General features: G+C 36.2%; 2 protein-coding genes across 6 annotated transcripts in view; both read left to right on the top strand.

The window, feature by feature from the left end:
* The window catches only part of LOC131595239 (uncharacterized), a 37,494-nt gene that overhangs the window by 3,278 nt on the left and 9,733 nt on the right, over window positions 1-24,483 (top strand). For both annotated transcript variants that reach the window (XM_058867543.1, XM_058867542.1), the window contains one exon: window positions 6,378-6,512. In XM_058867543.1, coding sequence (XP_058723526.1) covers window positions 6,378-6,512 — 135 coding nt within the window. The remainder of the gene's footprint in view (window positions 1-6,377; window positions 6,513-24,483) is intronic.
* On the top strand, window positions 9,560-24,176 carry LOC131595238 (transcription initiation factor TFIID subunit 1-like). 4 transcript variants are annotated; one of them, XM_058867540.1, is made up of 12 exons: window positions 9,560-9,774; window positions 10,414-10,750; window positions 11,009-11,218; window positions 11,419-11,511; window positions 11,984-12,170; window positions 12,868-13,074; window positions 18,534-19,007; window positions 19,178-19,362; window positions 19,535-19,657; window positions 20,422-20,516; window positions 20,853-20,923; window positions 21,063-24,176. In XM_058867540.1, exons 7-12 carry the CDS (start codon window positions 18,917-18,919, stop codon window positions 21,065-21,067), a joined length of 570 nt encoding a protein of 189 aa, XP_058723523.1. In that variant the 5' UTR covers window positions 9,560-9,774; window positions 10,414-10,750; window positions 11,009-11,218; window positions 11,419-11,511; window positions 11,984-12,170; window positions 12,868-13,074; window positions 18,534-18,916; the 3' UTR covers window positions 21,068-24,176. The 4 variants fall into 4 exon arrangements, with proteins under 4 accessions (XP_058723523.1, XP_058723524.1, XP_058723522.1 ...); XM_058867541.1 differs by lacking the exons at window positions 19,178-19,362; window positions 19,535-19,657; window positions 20,422-20,516; window positions 20,853-20,923; window positions 21,063-24,176 and having other exon boundaries at window positions 12,868-13,106; window positions 18,534-18,917; XM_058867539.1 differs by lacking the exons at window positions 19,178-19,362; window positions 19,535-19,657; window positions 20,422-20,516; window positions 20,853-20,923; window positions 21,063-24,176 and having other exon boundaries at window positions 9,563-9,774; window positions 12,019-12,170; window positions 18,534-18,917.

Raw genomic sequence — 24,483 nt, 5'->3', positions numbered from 1 at the left:
AGGTGTTGAGTGCCGTGGGTACGAAATAAAGGTGACTAATGAGAATTCCTATAAAAGCGGTGGTAGTTTTTTGTTCGAGGATAGGATTTGGAAAATAATTTATGGCAAACGAAAATTGGCAGCTTGTATGATGCATAAAATTACAAATCTATTGCTGAAAGTGGCATGATTCAGATATTGGAATAAGAAAATTTCAAATCTATTGCTGAAATTGGCATGATTCAGATATTCGAATAAGAATTCTAATAAAAATTACTTCACAATGAGAATAAAAGAGTGTTGGAGGAAGAGATGGATTATTTTTGGTGAAAATGAAAAGAAAAGATGTCATTACATAGTGGTCATTGGCCCGTGTATGTACCGAGATGGAAATGGAGATATGCATGCTTTGTGAGAAATGTGTTGAGTGCTGTGGGGATGAAATATAAATTTAACAGATGCCTTTTTGTTTAAGAAATGAAATTCACTTTACCGTGAATGTCCCGAGATGGAAATGGAGATATGGATGCCTTGTCGGAAATGTGTTGAGTGATGTGGGGACGAAATATAGTTAACCAATGACTTTTTGTTTAAGAAATGAAATTCACTTTACCGTGAATGTCCCGAGATGGAAATGGAGATATGGAAGCCTTGTTGGAATTGTGGTTTGTGCTGTGGGGACGAAATAAAGTTAACCGATGACTTTTTGTTTAAAAAATGAAATTCACTTTACTGTGAATGTCTCGAGATGGTAATGAAGATACGAATGCCTTTTGTGGGAAAGGTGTTGAGTGCCGTGGGACGAAATAAAGGTGACTAATGAGAATTCCTATAAAAGCGGTGGTAGTTTTTTGTTCGAGGATAGGATTTGGAAAATAATTTATGGTAAACGAAAATTGCCAGCTTGTATGATGCATAAAATTACAAATCTATTGCTGAAAGTGGCATGATTCATATATTGGAATAAGAAAGTTTCAAATCTATTGCTGAAATTGGAATGATTCAGATATTGGAATAAGAATTCTCATAAAAAGTACGTCACAATGAGAATAAAATAGTGTTGGAGGAAGAGATGGATTATTTTGGTGAAAATGAAAAGAAAAGATGTAATTACATATTGGTCATTGGCCCGTGTATGTACAAAGATGGAAATGGAGATATAGATGCTTTGTGGGAAATGTGTTGAGTGCTGTGGGGATGAAATATAAATTTAACCGATGCCTTTTTGTTTAAGAAATGAGATTCACTTTACCGTGTATGTCTCGAGATGGAAATGGAGATATGCATGCCTTGTCGGAAATGTGTTGAGTGATGCGGGGACGAAATATACTTAACCGATGACTTTTTGTTTAAGAAATGAAATTCACTTTACCGTGAATGTCCCGAGATGGAAATGGAGATTTGGAAGCCTTGGGGGAATTGTGGTTTGTGATGTGGGGACGAAATAAAGTTAAACGATGACTTTTTGTTTAAAAAATGAAATTCACTTTACTGTGAATGTCCCGAGATGGTAATGAATATACGAATGCCTTTTGTGGGAAAGGTGTTGAGTGCCGTGGGTACGAAATAAAGGTGACTAATGAGAATTCCTATAAAAGCGGTGGTAGTTTTTTGTTCGAGGATAGGATTTGGAAAATAATTTATGGTAAACGAAAATTGGTAGCTTGTATGATGCATAAAATTACAAATTTATTGCTGAAAGTGGCATGATTCAGATATTGGAATAAGAAAATTTCAAATCTATTGCTGAAATTGGCATGATTCAGATATTGGAATAAGAATTCTAATAAAATGTACGTCACAATGAGAATAAAAAAGTGTTGGAGGAAGAGATGGATTATTTTGGTGAAAATGAAAAGAAAAGATGTCATTACATATTGGTCATTGGCCCGTGTATGTACCGAGATGGAAATGGAGATATGGATGCTTTGTGGTAAATGTGTTGAGTGCTGTGGGGATGAAATATAAATTTAACCGATGCCTTTTTGTTTAAGAAATGAGATTCACTTTACCGTGAATGTCCCGAGATGGAAATGGAGATATGGATGCCTTGTCGGAAATGTGTTGAGTGATGTGGGGACGAAATATAGTTAACCGATGACTTTTTGTTTAAGAAATGAAATTCACTTTACCGTGAATGTCCCGAGATGGAAATGGAGATTTGGAAGCCTTGTGGGAATTGTGGTTTGTGCTGTGGGGACGAAATAAAGTTAAACGATGACTTTTTGTTTAAAAAATGAAATTCACTTTACTGTGAATGTCCCGAGATGGTAATGAAGATACGAATGCCTTTTGTGGGAAAGGTGTTGAGTGCCGTGGGTACGAAATAAAGGCGACTAATGAGAATTCCTATAAAAGTGGTGGTAGTTTTTTGTTCGAGGATAGGATTTGGAAAATAATTTATGGTAAACGAAAATTGGCAGCTTGTATGATGCATAGAATTACAAATCTATTGCTGAAAGTGGCATGATTCAGATATTGGAATAAGAAAATTTCAAATCTATTGCTGAAATTGGCATGATTCAGATATTGGATTAAGAATTCTAATAAAAAGTACGTCACAATGAGAATAAAAAAGTGTTGGAGGAAGATATGGATTATTTTGGTGAAAATAAAAAGAAAAGATGTCATTACATAGTGGTCATTGGCCCGTGTATGTACCGAGATGGAAATGGAGATATGGATGCTTTGCGGGAAATGTGTTGAGTGCTGTGGGGATGAAATATAAATTTAACCGATGCCTTTTTGTTTAAGAAATGAGATTCACTTTACCGTGTATGTCTCGAGATGGAATTGGAGATATGGATGCCTTGTCGGAAATGTGTTGAGTGATGTGGGGACGAAATATACTTAACCGATGACTTTTTGTTTAAGAAATGAAATTCACTTTACCGTGAATGTCCCGAGATGGAAATGGAGATTTGGAAGCCTTGTGGGAATTGTGGTTTGTGATGTGGGGACGAAATAAAGTTAAACGATGACTTTTTGTTTAAAAAATGAAATTCACTTTACTGTGAATGTCCCGAGATGGTAATGAAGATACGAATGCCTTTTGTGGGAAAGGTGTTGAGTGCCGTGGGTACGAAATAAAGGTGACTAATGAGAGTTCCTATAAAAGTGGTGGTAGTTTTTTGTTCGAGGATAGGATTTGGAAAATAATTTATGGTAAACGAAAATTTGCAGCTTGTATGATGCATAAAATTACAAATTTATTGCTGAAAGTGGCTTGATTCAGATATTGGAATAAGAAAATTTCAAATCTATTGCTGAAATTGGCATGATTCAGATATTGGAATAAGAATTTTAATAAAAAGTACGTCACAATGAGAATAATAAAGTGTTGGAGGAAGATATGGATTATTTTGGTGAAAATGAAAAGAAAAGATGTCATTACATAGTGGTCATTGGCCCGTGTATGTACCGAGATGGAAATGGAGATATGGATGCTTTGTGGGAAATGTGTTGAGTGCAGTGGGGATGAAATATAAATTTAACCGTGCCTTTTTGTTTAAGAAATGAAATTCACTTTACCGTGAATGTCCCGAGATGGAAATGGAGATTTGGAATCCTTGTGGGAATTGTGGTTTGTGCTGTGGGGACGAAATAAAGTTAAACGATGACTTTTTGTTTAAAAAATGAAATTCACTTTACTGTGAATGTCCCGAGATGGTAATGAAGATACGAATGCCTTTTGTGGGAAAGGTGTTGAGTGCCGTGGGTACGAAATAAAGGTGACTAATGAGAATTCCTATAAAAGTGGTGGTAGTTTTTTGTTCGAGGATAGGATTTGGAAAATAATTTATGGTAAACGAAAATTGGCAGCTTGTATGATGCATAAAATTACAAATTTATTGCTGAAAGTGGCATGATTCAGATATTGGAATAAGAAAATTTCAAATCTATTGCTGAAATTGGCATGATTCAGATATTGGAATAAGAATTCTAATAAAATGTACGTCACAATGAGAATAAAAAAGTGTTGGAGGAAGATATGGATTATTTTGGTGAAAATGAAAAGAAAAGATGTCATTACATAGTGGTCATTGGCCCGTGTATGTACCGAGATGGAAATGGAGATATGGATGCTTTGTGGGAAATGTGTTGAGTGTTGTGGGGATGAAATATAAATTTAACCGATGCCTTTTTGTTTAAGAAATGAAATTCACTTTACCGTGAATGTCCCGAGATGGAAATGGAGATATGGATGCCTTGTCGGAAATGTGTTGAGTGATGTGGGGACGAAATATAGTTAACCGATGACTTTTTGTTTAAGAAATGAAATTCACTTTACCATGAATGTCCCGAGATGGAAATGTAGATATGGAAGCCTTGTGGGAATTGTGGTTTGTGCTGTGGGGACGAAATAAAGTTAACCGATGACTTTTTGTTTAAAAAATGAAATTCACTTTACTGTGAATGTCCCGAGATGGTAATGAAGATATGAATGCCTTTTGTGGGAAATGTGTTGAGTACTATGGGGACAAAATAAAATTAACCGATGACCTTTTGTTTAAGAAATGAAATTCACTTTACCGTGAATGTCCCGAAATGGAAATGGAGATATGAATGCCTTGTGAAAAATGTGTTGAGTGTTGTGGGGATGAAATAGAGTTAACCGATGAGAACTCCTATAAAAGCGGTGGTAGTTATTTTGTTCGAGGATAGGATTTGGAAAGTGATTTATGATAAATGAAAGTGTGCGTGTATGATCTGATGAATATAAGAACAACTCTATTGCTGAAAGTGGCCTGATTCAGATATTGGAATAAGAATTCTATGTAAAAGTACGTCCGAATGAGAATCAAAGAGTGTTGGAGGGAGACATGGATTACTTCGGTGGAAATGAAAAGGATAGGTGTCATTACATAGTGGTTTAAGGCCCTAGACATAGTCTAATGGAAAAGGAGAATCTATTCAGCATGGATACTGATATTTGCCAAATTATTATTCAATAGTTTTCTAGTCTTTATTTATGTGGAAACACTGATCCCTCCATTGTATTAGTATGTTCCATAGGGTTATTTCTTAATACATCTCTGGGATGAATTGCTGATCACGTTTTCAGAATATTGTATACTATCATTTCATCTCCTAAGAAATTCTTTAGGATTATTGATTGATCATCTCAGATTAGCTTTTCTTGTCTGTTCTATTATTATGTTAGGCAGTATTATGTTCCGTGAATGTCCCGACATGGAAATGGAAAATGGATGCCTTGTGGGAAATGTGTTGAGTGCTGTGGGGACGAAATAAAGTTAACCGATGACTTTTTGTTTAAGAAATGAAATTCACTTTACCGTGAATGTCCCGAGATGGAAATGGAGATATGGAAGCCTTGTGGGAAATGTGTGGAGTGCTGTGGGGACGAAATAAAGTTAACCGATGACTTATTGTTTAAGAAATGAAATTCACTTTAACGTGAATGTAGCGAGATAGAAATGGAGATATGAATGCCCTGTTGGAAATGTGTTGAGTGCCGTGGGTACGAAATAAATGTGACTAATGAGAATTCCTATAAAAGAGGTGGTAGTTTTTTGTTCAAGGATAGGATTTGGAAAATAATTTATGGTAAACGAAAGTTTGCACCTTGTATGATGCATAAAATTACAAATCTATTGCACAAAGGGGCATGATTCAGATATTGGAATAAGAAAATTACAAATCTATTACTGAAAGTGGCATGATTCAGATATTGGAATAAGAATTCTATGAAAAAGTACGTCAGAATGAGAATCAAAGAGTGTTGGAAAGGAAAGATGTCATTACATAGTGGTCTGTGGCCCTAGACAGAGTCTAATGGTAAAGGAGGAACTCATTACATAGTGGTCTGTAGCATCTCAATGTGAACTCATCTATAAACAAGGGGAACGTTTTTGTGTCGAGTCTCAACCATGCAGCTTTTGCAAGGCTGCAATGAATCAATGCGCCAACAAGGTGAGTGATCCTAACTCTGATGAGCTGAATCCAGCTTTGACGAGGAGACCCAGTCCCACCCAGTGTTATCAAACAGCAGCGTGATGGCCACTACGGCAGATATACATGGCTGTTTTTGGGCTCTCCATAATTGTATATAACATCCGATATTGTGGGTTTTTCCGTCATAATCCACTACAACGGTGCTGCAAAGCGAATGGTACGGCGGGATTTTGGCTCTCCGCCATCGATAATACCTCCCACCATCATTCACTCTTCTGGAATTTTCTTTCCCATGTTTTAGTCCAGCCTGGAACTTGAAGTCATTTTTGTTACACTTTCACATTTCTGCCATAATAAATCATTTCAGTATTCCTTGTTTTGATGCCAATTATCTCGATGGATGATAAATTTAAATGTGATGTTAAATGTCATGGGGATTGGGAAGGCATTGTGGTAATATTCTGGACTGTCTGATGATGCAGGTTGCTGTACTAGAAGAGCAGAAAAATAAATCTAATCCAGTAGAGGCTGATTCAAGTTCAGCAGAACCAACTAGCAAGAATGAGATTTTGGATGAAAAACTAGATATAAATGACGTCCCAATGGAAGAAAGCGAGGTCATCCCTTGCTAATATCTTCACTTCTTGTTTATCTGCATACCATTGTATTTTTCTAGAATTTAATAACTGCAGTTCACATTCTATACAATGCGCACATAGATAGATAGATAGATAGAAGGGAGATGTTTTTGCAGTTGTAGTTAGGACATGTGTTAATGAGTTGGATAGAAAAATGATATGTGATAGAATATCATGGCATTGTCTGATGGCTTGAGGATCATTAGATTAAGACCTTAGTTTCTCTTTTACCTCTTTGATCTTGTTTCAACTTGATAAAAATCTAGAAGAAAAACGGAATGGGCAAGTTTTAGAGTTCAAATAAGCATTGCATTACCCAATTTGAAAATTTGTAGTTTGGAATTATTATCATGTAAATAGTAACTACATGTCTCAATTTTATCGTGTGTTACCGACTCAATTGAAGTCCACAGCAATAACTAGCAAGCTATTTGTTATAATTTCTTTTTACTGACTTTATCATGTATAATGACGACTTTATGTTTCAGCCTCAAAACAAAAATCAGGTAGTACGTCAAGATCTCAATGAGAGTTTGGATTTGAGTTTGGGTCTGATATCACATGATGAGGACAATGATTCTAATTCAAAAACAATCAAACTACAGAAGGCCAGTAATGCAAAGTAAACTCAAGTGGCACTGAGACATGCATAGGGTTTCCTCATCATTCTAAGTGATTCATTTCAGACTATATATTGGCCTGATGGAAGTGAGTTTTCACCCTGGCTAGATGTCCCGAGATGGAAATGGAGATATGGATGCCTTGTGGGAAATGTGTTAAGTGTTGTGGGATTGAAACATAAATTTAACAGATGACTTTTTGTTTTTGAAATGAAATTCACTTTACCATGAATATCCCGAGATGGAAATGAAGATATGAATGCCTTGTGGGAAATGTGTTGAGTGCCGTGGGGACGAAATAAAGTTAATTGATGATTTTTTGTTTAAGAAATGAAATTTACTTTACCGTGAATGTCCCGAGATGGAAATGTAGATATGGATGCCTTGTCGGAAATCTGTTGAGTGCTGTGGGGACGAAATAAAAACCGATGACTTTTTGCCTAAGAAATGAAATTCACTTTACCGTGAATGTCCCGAGATAGAAATGGAGATATGGATGCCTTGTGGGAAATGTGTTGTGTGCTGTGGGAACAAAATAAAGTTAACCGATGAGAACTCCTATAAAAGCGGTGGTAGTTTTTTTGTTCGAGGATAGGATTTGGAAAGTGATTTATGATAAATGAATGTTTGTGTCTAGTATGATATGATGAATAAAAGAACAACTCTATTGCTTAAAGTGGCATGATTCAGATATTGGAATAAGAATTCTATGAAAAGTACGTCAGAATGAGAATCAAAGAGTGTTTGGTGGAAATGGAAAAGAAAGATGTCATTACAGATAAGCTTTTCTTGTTTGTCCAATTATATAATTAGGCACTATTATGTTATTATGACAAGACAAACATAATTGTTCATTCAACTGTAAACCCTCAGTTTAATTTTTATTGGAATTTTGAAAAAATGTTCTTAAAAGATTAGCAAGATCAATTTATTCTTCTAATGACATGAAGTCATAACTTTTGAATTATATTAATCGAGAAATAATGGATTTTATGTAAATCTTCAGGATCAGAATGGTGTTTTAACTACTTTTTAATTATGTGATGCATCTTCAGTTTGTTAGTTCTAAAAATAGGGGTTTGTCAATGCTGCATTGCTGATTGGACTAAAAATTGAGTTAACACAATGACACTGTCAAATGATTTTGTTTTCTAAACAACAATTAGTTGATGATCATATGATCTAACCCTTGGAATTGTTCTGTGTAGTACTGCTGCGGAATTTTACTTTTTTAGATAGTGCTTGGCATATACGTAGACAGAACATAATAGAATGTTTTGTTTTGTTCTCTTTGATCCATACCTTACACCAATCCATTTGGTGGAATTAAAACGTAGCACTTTTAAACTTCATTTTCCATTCTATTTTACAGTATAAAACATAAAAAAATATACGATCCATCCTTGTTTAAGTAATGAAATTCACTTCACTGTGAATGTCCCGAGATGGAAATGGAGATATAGAAGCCTTGTGGGAATTGTGTTGAGTGCTGTGGGGACGAAATAAAGTTAACCGATGACTTTTTGTTTAAGAATTGAAATTCACTTTACATTGAATGTCCCGAGATGGAAATCCAGATATGGATACCTTTTGTGGGAAATGTGTTGAGTGTTGTGGGGACGAAATAAAGGTGACTAATAAAATTCTGATAAAAGCGGTGGTAGTTTTTCGTTCGAGGATAGGATTTGAAAAATAATTTATTGTAAACGAAAGTTTGCACCTTGTATGATGCATAAAATTACAAATCTATTGCTGAAAGTGGCATGATTCAGATATTGGAATAAGAAAATTACAAATCTATTGCTGAAAGTGGCATGATTCAGATATTGGAATAAGAAAATTACAAATCTATTGCTGAAAGTGGCATGATTCAGATATTGGAATAAGAAAATTACAAATCTATTGCTGAAAGTGGCATGATTAAGGCATTGGAATAAGAATTGTATGAAAAAGTACGTCAGAATGAGAACCAAAGAGTGTTGGAGGGAGACATGGATTATTTTGGTGAAAATGAAATGGAAAGATGTCTCAACCTTGCAGCTTTTGCAAGTCTGCAATGAATCAATGTGCCAACAAGGTGAGTGATCCTAACTTTGATGAGCTGATTCCAGCTTTGACGAGGAGACCCAGTCCCACGCAGTGTTATCAATGCTGTAGAAACTATCTCTTCTGTTAAACTGCATGTCAATGCTGAAGAAACTATCTCTTCTGGTAAAGTAAAAGCTTCCAAAAAGCTAGGTTGTCAACTTTTGCTCTTTGTTCTCTAGTAAAATTCCTTATTTTAATAATTAAATATATTAAAATCGTGTTAATATAGTAAAATTCCTTATTTTAATAATTAAATATATTAAAATTCCTTACCAGGGATTTTTGATTTTGGTAGATTTCAAGGCATAAGAAGCAGTGAAAATATTTTATTTGGGTAGGGAGCTTGAAGATCCCATATCACTTGTTGCACAAAATGTTCAGCCAAACTCCTTGTTACATCTTGTCCGTACAAAGATACATTTATGGCCTAGGGCACAAAGAGTTCCAGGTGAGGACAAGTTGTTGCGTCCTCCGGGAGCATTCAAGAAAAAATCTGATCTGTCTGTAAAAGATGGACATGTGTTTCTTATGGAGTGAGTGACTTAAAACTTTTGGTCTGCTACTTTGTATGTGTGCTCTTTGTTGGACCACAATTATTTTCTATTTTGCATACTTCAACGTGAAAATTCTATTTTGAAGGTTGGGAACGACCATTTATGTTACTATTGTCAAAGATACAATGCCATAGTTTGTTCTCTTCTGATTAACAAGCACCTTCTCCATAAAGCCTTCACAAGCAGTTAGCAATGGTTTTTTTCCCCTTTTTATGTGTCTGATGCTTAACCTATTCAACGAACCTTGCTCGCACGACACTTGTTATTTTGCTCTAGTGTTTTGTCCTTTGATTGCTTTATGGAACGACATACTTTCTTATAAAGATTTGCATTGACTTTGGGTGACTAAACTCTGGAAGTATAATTTTTTGCAAATTAGCTTTCCAGCTTGTTATTCTGCTTGCAGTAATATGTAGTAATTCTGAATGCTCATACTCCCCCTTCCATTGAAATATAAATGACTTTGAGATGGTTCTTTATAGTACGTAGTCCTTATGATAAAACATAAATAATTGTGAGCACTGAAATGAATATTAATTTTTTGCCTGGAATTGATAGTGAGCATGTTCCATCTTTTAGTTACTCCACCATTTAGCTCATTTATTATGTTTTCCTTAGGTATTGTGAAGAAAGGCCTTTACTTCTCGGCAATGTTGGAATGGGTGCAAGACTTTGCACATATTATCAAAAAAGTTCTCCGGAAGACCAACCTGGGTCCTTATTACGCAACACAGATAGTAGCTTGGGGCATGTTATTTCCCTGGACCCTGCAGACAAATCTCATTTTCTTGGTGATTTAAAACCTGGTAGCAGTCAGTCATCACTCGAGACCAATATGTATAGAGCACCCATATTTACTCATAAAGTTCCTCCAACTGACTAACTGCTGGTTCGTTCGTCAAAGGGAAAGCTATCATTAAGGCGCATTGATAAAGTTAATGTTGTTGGACAGCAGGTCAGTGTATCCTAGTTAATTGTTGTTTGTAGAATTCATAATTGTCTTTTAATTATTTAATTTAACTTACTGGTAAACTGAATGAGTTTATTTTTAAGTATCATTGTTTGATATAGTGATTAAAGATGGAGTGTTTGAGCTGTCATAATATGTTGCTAATCTCCATTAGCTTTTTCTTGTTTGATATTGCCATTTGCATTCCAAATTTACGCCACTGAAAATTTGTTGGTAGATGATATATTCAATTGCTCTTTGCAGGAGCCTCTCATGGAGGTGTTCTCGCCTGGAAGTAAGAATCTGCAGACTTTCATGATGAACAGGCTATTGGTACACATGTGCCGTGAGTTCCAAGCTGCAGAGAAGCAGCACTTGTCTCCATACATTCGCATTGACTACTTTCTTTCACAGTTTTCCTTCCTATCGGAAGCCTCATTTCGTAAAAGGATCAAGGAATATGCTAATTTACAGGTATTGATGGTTCACAGAGCTAATTCCATGTTAGACTATGAAGTGGATGCAAATGGAATTCCTTATTTTTTTCAAAATGATTGAGCGGAAGTTCTGCAAGATTTTGCATTGGATTTTATGTGATTTTTTACAATCTTAGTTTTAACCTTCATTATATCTTCGGTATTCCTGAATGTTTCATTCAATGTGTATTACTGCAGAGAGGCCCAAATGGACAATCCATTTTTGTTAAAAAGCGTAATTTCCGCATGTGGTCGGAGGATGAATTGAGAAAAATGGTGACACCAGAACTTGTGAGTTACATCATTTGAGATTCGGTTCCTTTGTTGATGAATAATACATCTCTTTACATTGACATGCACTGTTAACAGCATAATAGTTGCACATAAAATTCTCTTAAAAGCATGAAATGATGGTTTGGAACTTGCACTGTAAAAAATATCCCATCAGTTATGCGGTTCAGAGTTGCGTACCTGATACTGTTTTCTTGGGTTGTTGAAAAAGTTTGGTTTGAAAAATTATCATGAGTTTTTATCAGTTACTCTGCCTGGTACTTTTTATATGATTTTATAAGGTTCAGGGTCTTGATGCTTCTGAAGTTGGTGTGTGCTCTGAAGGTCCTTTAATTGTTTGTCACTGTGTGTCCTAAATCTTTATGCTTATGCGTTATTGTTTGTTTTTATCAGATACGTCTATTTCTTTAATATGATTCCTTCTCTGCCTTTCTGTTTGATATCCATTGTTTTACGTTTGTGCTTTTGAAAGCATGCAAGCTGGCCTCTACCGCTTAAAACATTTAGGAATAACTGAAACACATCCTAATAATATTTCATCTGCAATGAGTCGGCTTCCTGATGAAGATATAGCACTGGCTGCTGCATCACACATTGAGAGAGAACTGCAAATTACTCCATGGAACTTGAGTAGCAATTTTGCTGCCTGTACAACTCAGGTGATCTATGTTTATTTGATTTTTAGATTTGTTGGCTTCAGCTTCATCATATATCTTGCTTATCAGTTATATGTTCAAAATTTCTAAATATTAGACTTTTAAAGGTAAAGTAAATCTGGGTTTACAATTTAAAGTTAAAGGAAAAGAGAGGAAGATTTCTTTTCAAAAGAATCAGCTGCCTGTAATGAACAGTGTATTATAGATTGATCTTACTGTAAGATATAATTGTAGTATGTATATGTAATTTGTTCACAAATGAGTTGCTGACTTGTGTAGGTCCTTCATGTTTCATAGTGTGTTTACGCATTTTTTTATTTAGTTATTCTAAGACTTTCATACTTGGACTCCCATCTCAAAAAAATTGTTCTTTTTTCTTTTTGACCTTCTCATTTATATTATGCTACTTCGAAAATTGAGTGAAAAAAATAACATTTCACTCAATTTATGAAATTAGATTCCTGTAGCAAAATAATTCATGCATCCATTATTTTTCGTGATAATTTTCTTTTATGGATAGAATTTAAACAAAAGTTATATTTTTAGAAGATAGGGTTTATGATGAATCATATTGTCTCTATCTTTTGTTTGATATAAGGAAATTTCACTACACTGATTATTGTGTTCTCATCCTTATTTTCTCTTGACTAAATTACTTATGAAAAGTTCCTCCCTACCCCTGGGATATTCTCTTTGTCAGGGTAAGGAAAATATTGAACGGATGGAAATTACTGGAGTTGTTGATCCATCAGGCCGCGGCTTGGGTTTTAGCTATGCTAGGGCACCTCCAAAGGCACCAGTGTCTAGTGCAGTGGTGAAGAAAAAAGCAGCGGCTGGCAGGGGAGGTTCCACTGTTACCGGTACAGATGCTGATTTACGTAGATTAAGCATGGAGGCTGCACGAGAGGTGTGTTGCATTTTAGTGGTCTGCTCTGAACTGTATGTGATTAACTATAACTGTATGTGAATCATAGAGCTTCATTTTAAAGATGGTTTTCTTTTCTAGCATTTTGTATCATTTCTGTGAGTAAAGCTGAGATAAGTTGAGAAAAATGGAATAAAAAATTAATGCCGCAAAGTGTTTTAATCTGTAATTTATATTAATAACAACAAAAAAGGGTGTCTAAAAGCAGAAGTGGAAAATTGATTTTCATTGATGCCTAGTAAACAAGTTCATTTGCTTAAATAGGCAAGCGCCTTTATGGATTTTGTTCATTACCTTGTCCTTTTTCTTTAACTTGGGACTGCACATGATTATGAAATATGATCGTTTTGCTTATCTTCAATTTCACAATTTTCCCTTCCTGCACAGATTTTGGTCCATATATTAATTGCTTTTTATAGAAATATGTTGTATATTTCATTGATTTTGGAACTGTTACATTGTGAGGTATATATAGAATACAGTACACTAATATGTTATTAAACAGAGAAATAATTTCCTATAATTGCTGCTACCTAAATAAGGAAATGACAATAATATAATAAATCTATTTACTGCACTGTTTTGTAACAGCTTGACAAATCAAAATCAAATGATTATGATTTGATATGTGCTAATCTTCAACACTCCCCCTCAATCTGGGTGGTAGATGTCTATCATACCCAGATTGAATTTGATATTTTCATAAGTATTCCTTGGAAGAGCCTTGGTTAAGATATCTGCAGTTTGCTTGCATGATGGGACATGATCAATACTTATAATCTTATTATCAATTTTTTCTTTAATGAAGTGTCGGTCAATTTCCACATGTTTTGTTCTATCATGTTGGACTGGGTTCTTTGCAATGCTTATAGCAGCTTTGTTATCACATAGTAACCTCACAGTATGGTTCACTTGAATTTTGATTTCATCTAGCATGCTCTTAAGCCACATTCCTTCATAAATACCTAGGGCCATAGCTCTAAATTCAGCTTCTGCACTACTCCTCGCCACTACAGATTGTTTCTTGCTTCGCCAAGTTACTAAGTTCCCCCACACAAATGAACAATAACCTGTAGTCGATTTTCTGAATCTGTATAAACTTCAACGTCCCTGTTTGAATTCTTCTTGAAGTGGAGGCCTCGGCCTGGTGTGCCTTTGAGGTATTGGAGGATTCTATTCGCCATTTTCATGTTAGACTCGGTTGGATTTGACATGTAGCGACTAGCCAAGCTTACAGCGAACCCAATGTCGGGCCTAGTGTGAGATAGGTAGATTAGTTTTCCAACTAGACTTTGATATCTATCTTTGTCGGCTGGTGGACTTTCATCTTCTCTTCCTTTTATTAGTTCTATTGGTGTATTAGCTGCCTTGCACCCAAGCATTCCAGTTTCTCGAAGTAAGTCAAGGGTGTATTTCCTTTGTGATACATAGATACCATCCTTTGTTCGAGCAACTTCCATCCCTAAAAAATACTTAAGTTGTCCCAAGTCCTTAACTTCAAATTCCTTTGCCATGAGTCCCTTTAAATGATCAATTTGATCATAATCATTTCCTGTAATAACAATATCATCAACATAAACAATAAACAAAGCTACCTTTCCTTCCATGGAGTGTTTAACAAACATAGTGTGATCTGATTGGCATTGGTTGAACCCGTCTTTCTTGACAACTCGAGTCAATCTATCAAACCACGCCCTTGGAGACTGCTTGAGGCCATAAAGGGATTTTCGGAGCCTGCACACCATATTTGCGGTGCTGGATGATTCAAGTCCAGGAGGAATATGCATATAAACTTCCTCTTCTAGGTCACCATTTAAGAAGGCATTCTTGATGTCTAGTTGATGAAGTGGTCAATCTAAATTTGCAGCCAAAGAGAGAATAACTCTAACGGAGTTTAGTTTTGCCACCGGTGCAAAAGTCTCTTCATAATCTACTCCATATGATTGAGTAAATCCCTTTGCTACAAGTCGAGCTTTGTACCGATTTACACTCCCATCTGCATTATACTTCATGGAGAATATCCATTTGCATCCTACCGGCTTCTTCCCTGCAGGTAGGCTTGTGATCTCCCAAGTGCCATTCTTAATTAAGGCCTGAACTTCTTCCGTTACGGCTGCTGCCCATTCAGAATTTTGGAGTGCCTCATGGATGTTGCTTGGAATATGTGTATTGTCAAGAGCTGTTACAAAAGTCTTGTAACTTTGGGACAATTTTCCATAAGATACAAATCTTTCAATGGGATGTTTGGTACAAGATCTTACATTTTTTCTCAAAGCAATAGGAATATCAATATCATCAACATTCACAGAGTTAGGAGCAGTATTACCTGAGGGAACGCCATTTTCTAGAGTCTTGGAGGTTTCTTGGTTCTGCCTTGGAGCTGTGCCGGACTCTATTCCCTTCTTGCTCTTCCTAGAGTACACTTTCACATTGTTTCCTGGTGCTGTTTCTGTTGTAGGGGCTGCAGTTTCTACTGCAATTTCCTCTACATTTTCTGACGTAGTTTCTTGTGGTTCACATGTAGGTTCTGCAGTTTCTGTTGCATTTTTATTTGGTTCAGGTGTAGGTTTTGATGCTTCTGCAGTGAGTTTGGGTTCAGTTAGCTCAAGTTCCAAAAGTTGGGATTCTACCACTTCAATTGGATAGGTGTTCTCCCCCTGAATGCCAACTTTGGGGTAATATGGCTGATTCTCAAAAAAGGTTACATCCATGGTGTGGTAGAATTTTTTGTTTTGAGGTGAATAACATTTGTATCCCTTTTGGTGAGGAGAGTAGCCAAGGAATATGCATTTAATGGATTTCGGGTCAAGTTTACTGCGTTGGGGATCAAGATTATGGACAAAGGTTGTGCATCCAAATATTTTCAAAGGAATAGATGTAAGGATACGATTGGTTGGGTATAAGGTTTGGAGAGTGGAGTAGGGCGTATGAAAGTTAAGGATCCGGGAAGGCATTCTGTTTATTAGATAAGTTGCAGAGAGGACAGCTTTTCCCCAAAACTGGTTAGGTACATTTGTAGCTAGCATGAGAGATCGGGTTACTTCTAGGAGGTGTCTATTCTTTCTCTCGGCAACCCCGTTCTGCTGAGGTGTATCCACACATGAGGTTTGGTGTATTATTCCATGTTGCGTAAAGTATGAGCTTTGTGCAGAATTATAGTACTCACGACCATTATCACTCATAAGCACTCTAATTTTGCTTTGAAATTGTGTTTGCACCATGGTATGGAAACATTCAAATATCCTACCAACTTCCGATTTGTCTTTCATAAGGTAGACCCAAGTGATCCGTGTGTGGTCATCAATAAAGGTTACAAACCATCTTGATCCAGTTACATTTCTGACCCGCGATGGTCCCCATACATCACTATGAATAACATAAAAAGGTTGGGAAGGTTTATAGGGTTGAGGAGGGTGGGGGCTGCGTGTATGTTTGGACAATTGACAAATTTCACATTGAAACAACTTCTGATTTTTATTGAATAGTTTAGGAAGCATTTTTTCCAAGTACATAAAATTTGGGTGGCCTAGTCTATAGTGCCACAACATTGCAGAATTTTCACTACATGTAGAAACTACAGCGCAAGAGGTTGCCTCGGATTCTGGTTTAGATGCTTCAGCCTGAAGGATATAGAGTCCAGCACATTCTTTAGCATTGCCAATCGTCCTCCCCGACTCCAAAATCTGAAATTCACACAGGTTAGGAAAGAATTTAGTGATACACTTCAAATCCTTTGTAAGTTTACTGATGGACAGCAAGTTACAATCAAGTTTAGGCACATACAGTACTGAACTAAGAGTAATATTTTGCGAAATAATGACTGAACCTTTACCCATGACCTTAGAAAGGGTACCATCAGCAATTCGAACAGTAGAATTATTTTGACATGGAGAATAGCTATCAAAGACAGTCAAATCTCCAGTCATGTGATCAGATGCTCCTGAGTCAATAATCCATGATTTTTGTTTTCCCCTGCTAGTGTTTAGAGCATGCAAAAAATTACCTTTTTGTGCCACAGTAGCTGTACCAATTGTTTGTTGAAGCATTTTTTGTAAGGCTTCCATTTGCTCCTTGTTGAATGGTGATGAGTGAGAATTTACCTCAGCTGTGTTCCCTCTGCTGTCCCGGTTTTTGGTCCATTTTAGCTCTGATGGTTTTCCATGAATGATCCAGCATGTGTCCTTGGTATGACCCGGTTTCTTGCAGTGGTCACACCAAGGGCGAGTTTTCTTTTGGAAAGATCGTTGATCTCCCCTTGCTGCCATTGCAGATCCTTCTATAGATGGGGCTGCACTGGATTTTCCAAGCATCACTTTTCTCCTGCTCTCCTCTCTTCGTATTTCCGAGAATGCTTCTCGAATTTTTGGAAGAGGTTTGGTTCCAAGGATTCTCCCACGAACTTCATCAAGTTCTGTGTTCAAACCTAATAGAAATTTGTAGACTCTATCTTTGTCCACCAATTCTTTGTACTTCTTTTTATCCTCTGTGCAGCTCCATTCAACTTCATCATATACATCCAGTTGCTGCCAGTGACGATTGAGAGTATTAAAATACTCTGTGACTGAGCGGTCATCTTGGCGCAAGTCATGGAGTATGCTCTTGATTTCAAAAATTGCAGATGTATTGTCGACATTAGAGTAGGTTTCCTTTACGGCATCCCACATCTCTTTGGCGGTGTCATAGTACAAGAAATTTTCTCCAATTTCATTTGTCATGGTGTTTAGCAGCCATGACATTACTAGACTGTTTTCTAGTTGCCATTTTTCAAGGTTGGAATCCCCCTTTTTTGGACACTTGGAGTCTCCTGTGATATAACCTTCCTTCCCTTTTCCTTGAAGGTAGATTTTGACTGAGCGCACCCATTGATTATAATTCTGGCCATTCAATTTGTGACCAGTGATAGGAAGAGCATGTCCTTCAGCCAAACTGTTGGCTGAATTTTCTGCTTTAGTATCTGCCATGGGTGGTGCTCAAGGCTTAGGGATGGTTCAGATCTTGTGCTCTGATACCATATAGAAATATGTTGTATATTTCATTGATTTTGGAACTGTTACATTGTGAGGTATATATAGAATACAGTACACTAATATGTTATTAAACAGAGAAATAATTTCCTATAATTGCTGCTACCTAAATAAGGAAATGACAATAATATAATAAATCTATTTACTGCACTGTTTTGTAACAGCTTGACAAATCAAAATCAAATGATTATGATTTGATATGTGCTAATCTTCAACACTTTTGTTTTCTCACATATAAATAGGTAGCAAACAAGTTTTCTAGATATAAATGCTCCAAAACAAAGGAATATATCACCATTGCACTGCTTTATGTGTCTAGTTGGCTTCTGATAGCTTGAAACATGGAGGGATAACATAGCATATTTGATCCATATGGATGGATGCATGTTTTTAATTTCTGACATGTTCTTATTCCAGGTACTTCTTAAATTCAATGTTCCCGAGGAAGTCATTGCAAAACAAACCAGATGGCATCGCATTGCTATGATACGCAAACTTTCAAGTGAGCAGGCTGCGTCTGGGGTTAAGGTTGATCCAACAACTATAGGAAAATATGCCCGTGGTCAGCGAATGTCCTTTCTTCAGTTACAGCAGCAGACCAGAGAGAAGTGCCAGGAGATTTGGAATAGGCAAGTTCAGAGTTTGTCAGCTTTAATGAGAGTGATTCAGAAGGAAATAGTGATCTAGATTCTTTTGCTGGGGATCTGGAAAATTTGCTTGATGCTGAGGAATTTGAAGAGGGAGAAGAAGGTACTATTGACCTAAAACGTGATAAGGGAGACAGTGTTAAGGGTCTTAGAATGAGAAGACGCACAACCTTGGCTCAGGCAGAGGAGGAAATAGAAGATGAAGCAGCTGAGGCCGCTGAATTATGCAGGCTGCTTATGGATGGTATGATTTCTTATTGATTATTGAAATATTATTCCATACCTTTATCAGTACTTAATGTGATCTTTGTGTTGTTCTAATGAAGTGACCAGATTTTGTTAATTGAGTCACTTTTTGAAATGAACATGGATGCTGCTTGTATATTTGACTATTTTTGGCAATGTTATATTCAGATGATGGAGCTTACCGGAAAAAAAAGAAGAATGCCAGGGTTATGGTGGATGCAAGAAGATTGATACCGAAACTACAACCAAAATTTGTCTTTGACAGCACTGAACAAGTAAAGCTAACAAATACAACATTGCAACTTGATGGAACTAATCATTTTAAGGAGGATGCAATTACAGATCATAGGGAGGTAAGGCAAAAATTAGTTTAGTCACATTCTCATGCCAGTGTGCATCTTCTCCTTTGGTGCACTTATTTCACAATTTGTAATTTGTATGAAGATTAGATCATAAATTATCATGTAAACAATGAAATTTGCTACTGTTGAAGCCTAATTCTTTTACTATGTATGTTTTTGGCAGGATGATAAATTTTCTGCTAAGAAAAGCAAATCAGTTAAGGTCAATAAAGCAAAGAAGAGTGACATTTCACCTATTAGTGTATCAAATAAAAAAATCAAACTAAATATGGGAGAAGGAATCAAGGTAAGCAGGTGACATTTATGTGTTTCATTATTCTCTTTTCTCTATATAGAAAAACCCTTTTAAAAGGCACACCAAAGCTTTCTATTTAACGATGCTTGCTGATGAAGATGATTTGGCATCTATTCCTGTATCAAAGCATTGATTTTAATTTTCTGCAAATAATTATAAATACATACATGGAATAATTTATTAAAATTGATCATTTACGTCAAGAATTTGACTAACGCTTCGATTCTTCACCAGGTATTGTGTTGGTATTCATCGAGGGGGAGACATATAATTATTAACTTGCTTAGTTTGAATGACTAATTAGTGAAGTTTGATTTTCCAATTGATTAGGTTCCTATTGCTAACTCTGTTGCACTTTTTGAAGCTGTGTGTCTGTATAAAGGAACAAGAGTGAGATATTGGCCAATATGATACCCATCAGCAGGTAGAGATGTTAACAACGAATCAGAATTTGTGGAATCTGTAGATATTGGCCAAAAAGATATCCTTATGTATTTGCATCACCATTAACAAATATGTTTCTTTTTGTATGTTTAAAGAGCTATAACAGTGCAGCTGATTCTCTAGCAAACTAGGCTATTGATGTCGGAGGTTGGACCTCATAAATTTTCACAGTTCTCTATAGGTTTAATTAAAGTTTGATTCTTTGATTTTATGATTATTGAGAACTGTGTCTAATTTTTTATTTTAATTGACATATCTCCATTTAGATATGTAACTCTTTGAAACAATACTGAGAACATTTTCTTTTGTAGATAGTCAAGTTAAAGAAGAAAGTCTTTGTTAATGATCATCTGACAGCATGTCACTATAAAAAACTACTCGCAATTATGCTAAATTTCATGTTGAGGTATTCCCTACCAATTGAGCATACTGAGATTTTTACATTTAACACTTTGTAGTTTGTATCAAAGGTTGAGATTTTTACATATAACACTTTGTAGTTTGTATCAAAGGTTGAATGTTGTTGACAATATTATAAACTTTGAACATACCTCCATGTGTAGACGTTCACCATTAGCAGTTTATAGACATAAAAGATAGTGCTGCAATGTTTGGATTATGTGCATATTGATGTTTATGTTATGACTCCAAAAAGAAATTTCCTTTTGATACATTATATTCTTCTTAGTGATTTGGGCGGCATGGTAAACGATCCGATTGATTGTAACTAATACATGAAAAGGTCTGCAGAGTTTTTGAATGGTGAGACTTGCTTCTCTTTTCTAAAACAGTGGCTGGAGCTATTTACCTCAGGTATTTAGATTTTGAATAGGGTCTCTAGCTTTTACTATTTACATACGTGGACAAGCATGTTTAATGTTGTTAGAATATTATATCTTGGTTACGTATAATATTAATCACATGCTTTTGGTATGTTGTGTATTTTGTTTAGGATGATTTGTGTGAGTTCATTTCACTCATAACCCCGTGATGTACCGAAGAGAAAACAGACAACACTATAGCTCGGCATTCAAATCACACAATAAAGGCAGAATCAGAGGACCGTCGCCGCGAATCTGATCACAATACTGAAACAGTGTCATCACCATCCTCGAAAGATAAGTGTTTTTTCATAAAGTCGCGATAATGATCATCTTATAATTGATTTTTAATTCAATACTAGGCATAATCATGTTGTGAATAATGTTTTATGTATCTGAGAAAGCAATTTACAGCATACTGCTAAATTGAATGTCAACGCATGTGAAACCAAAAAGCGCAGCTGCTCGACTAGATGTGTGCTTACTTATGATTTGGTTCTGTGTTTTTACAAATCGCGGGGTCGTCGTGACCATTGAAAGATAAGTATTTTACATGTTATATGGATCAATCATGATCAAATATTGTTTGTTTATAGACACTTACTGTTATGATAATCACACTAAAATTAGTCAGAAATTGGTATGGATGGTTTTTGATTTAAAAACCTATGGATTATGTCCAGTATTGCATTGCATGGTTCATATTTCTATTATGAATGCATACTTTGAATCAGTAATGAATTTTTTTTCATTATCTGTTCGACACAGTACCAACATGGTTTCTATTCTTGAAAAGGATATTGTATGATATCTTGTGGTTATTGTCAAGTTTGGCTACTTAGTGTGGTTATACTACGACATTGGGTGCATTAAATAGTTTGGTTCAAAGTGGATGATCCTAAACTAAATATGTTTGAACATTATCTTTGGGAATTGTAGATATTTAGTAGGACATGTATAAAGATTGCACCCACGCTGCAAATTGATAATTTAAAGTTATTCTTTATATAGTTTAAAAGGATATGATTTTAAATATAGAAATATCTTGAAAATTGCTCTTCTTAATTTATTATCTTAGTTCATTTTTCTTTTTATTTTATAACATTTTAAAGAAAAAACTTCAAAAATAGATGTTCCAGCATGTATAACACTTATCAAATGCTACTTTAGCGTTCCCTTCGATAAATCACACTTATGTTGGAAATGGCTTGTGCAACCTTGAATAGCGTTTATTTCCCCACATTGTTGGCCATCAAGTGGAATCAATGTTGTTAATGGCAGATGGCGGAGCCAAAATCCCGGCATATCGGCCACTTTGCGGCACCGTTATAACAGATTATGGCAGAAAAGCTTGCAATATCTGGCCGATGTTTACCATTGCGGTGAGACTACAAAATGCCATGTATATCCACCATAGCGGCCATGGCGCTGCTATTTGCTATTTAATAACACTGGGTGGAATCTACTGCTTAGAGCTATAGTCATCCATGGTTGTCAATTTCTGAATCATATTACTTTGCAATAGTAGGCATCAAAGTTGAGTTAACTCAAAAAATTGCTTTTGTAATAGACTTGGATAGACGAGCATAGTCTTCAGTATGAGTACAAATTGTACAATACAATTGCAGTGGCAGTGTTTTTTTTTAAAAATCTAAGATAAGAACAACAGTTGAATGATATGTGGTTGAGGTATAGCCTAGTTATATCACTTGACTCCATAGATGCATTTAGCATCTCAATGTGAACTCATCTATAAACAAGGGAACTTTGTTGTGTCTGAGTCTCAACCTTGCAGCTTTTGGATTTGCAGGGTTTTATGGATGCCGATTGTTTTTTGTGTTTCTATTAATTGTTGCACTTTAGAAAAAAGGTGTGCCTGTGTCGGATATCGAAGAGACATTAAGTTCAATGGAGTTGTGTCTGGTGTCCGTGCTAGCCATCTTAGTTTTGTTTTGATAATTTTTATATTTGGGTGTGTTTGGTAAGATACTAAAATCCCTTTTTGGCGGCTTTCTGAATAGCCCAAGTATAGGAACCAATTAGGTATCTGCTTAACTTTGTAGTATTGCTTGGGCTATAACTTATAAGTTGGTTTACAGTTAAGCGAAACTTAAATCAGAACGAGATTTATGACTTTTTGTTTAAGAAAGTGAATTCACTTTACCGTGAATGTCCCGAGATGGAAATGGAAATATGGATGCCTTGTGGGAAACGTAAAATTCACTTTACCGTGAATGTCCCGAGATGGAAATGGAGATATGGATGCCTTGTGGGAATTGTAAAATTCACTTTACCGTGTGATTGTCCCGAGATGGAAATGGAGATATGGATGCCTTGTGGGAAACGTAAAATTCACTATACCGTGAATGTCCCGAGATGGAAATGGAGATATGGATGCCTTGTGGGAATTGTGAAATTCACTTTACCGTGTGATTGTCCCGAGATGGAAATGGAGATATGGATGCCTTGTGGGAAACGTGAAATTCACTTTACTGTGTTTGTCCCGAGATGGAAATGGATATATGGATGCCTTGTGGGAAATGTGAAATTCACTTTACCGTGATTGTCCCGAGATGGAAATAGAGATATGGATGCCTTGTGGGAATCGTGAAATTCACTTTACCGTGTGATTGTCCCGAGATGGAAATGGAGATATGGATGCCTTGTGGGAAACGTGAAATTCACTTTACCGTGATTGTCCCGAGATGGAAATGGATATATGGATGCCTTGTGGGAAACGTGAAATTCACTTTATCGTGAATGTCCCATGATGGAAATGGAGATATGGATGCCTTGTGGGAAACGTGAAATTCACTTTACCGTGATTGTCCCGAGATGGAAATGGATATATGGATGCCTTGTGGGAAACGTGAAATTCACTTTCCCGTGAATGTCCCGAGATGGAAATGGAGATATGGATGCCTTGTGGGAAACGTGAAATTCACTTTATGAGGGCAATCCTCACCCTACAAGCCGGTTTTGTAGGGTTGAGTTAGGCCCAACCACATTTCTTAACATTAACCAATGACTTTTTGTTAAAGAAATGAAATTCACTTTAAAGTGAATGTCCCGAGATGGAAATGGAGATATGGGTGCTTTGTGGGAAATGTGTTAAGTACTGTGGCGATGAAATAAAGTTAACCGATGACTTTTTGTTTGAGAATTGAATTTCACTTTACCGTGAATGTCCCGAGATGGAAATGGAGATATGGTTGCCTTGTGGGAAATGTGTTGAGTGCTGTGGGGACGAAGTAAAGTTAACCGACGACTTTTTGTTTAAGAAATAAAATTCACTTTACCGTGAATGTCCCGAGATGGAAATGAAGATATGGATGCCTTGTGGGAAATGTGTTGAGTGCTATGGGGACGTAAGAAAGTTAACTGATGACTTTTTGTCTAAAAAATGAAATTCACTTTACCGTGAATGTCCCGAGATGAAAATGGGGATATGAATGCCTTGTGGAAAATGTGTTTAGTGCTTTCGGGACGAAATAGAGTTAACCGATGAGAACTCCTATGAAAGCGGTGGTGGTTTTTTTGTTCCAGGATAGG

The sequence above is a fragment of the Vicia villosa genome, linkage group LG4 (assembly GCF_029867415.1).
Source record: "Vicia villosa cultivar HV-30 ecotype Madison, WI linkage group LG4, Vvil1.0, whole genome shotgun sequence".
Taxonomy (NCBI): domain Eukaryota; kingdom Viridiplantae; phylum Streptophyta; class Magnoliopsida; order Fabales; family Fabaceae; genus Vicia; species Vicia villosa.
The sequence above is the reverse complement of the archived record's forward strand: the minus strand, read 5'-3'. Positions and strand labels throughout refer to the sequence as shown.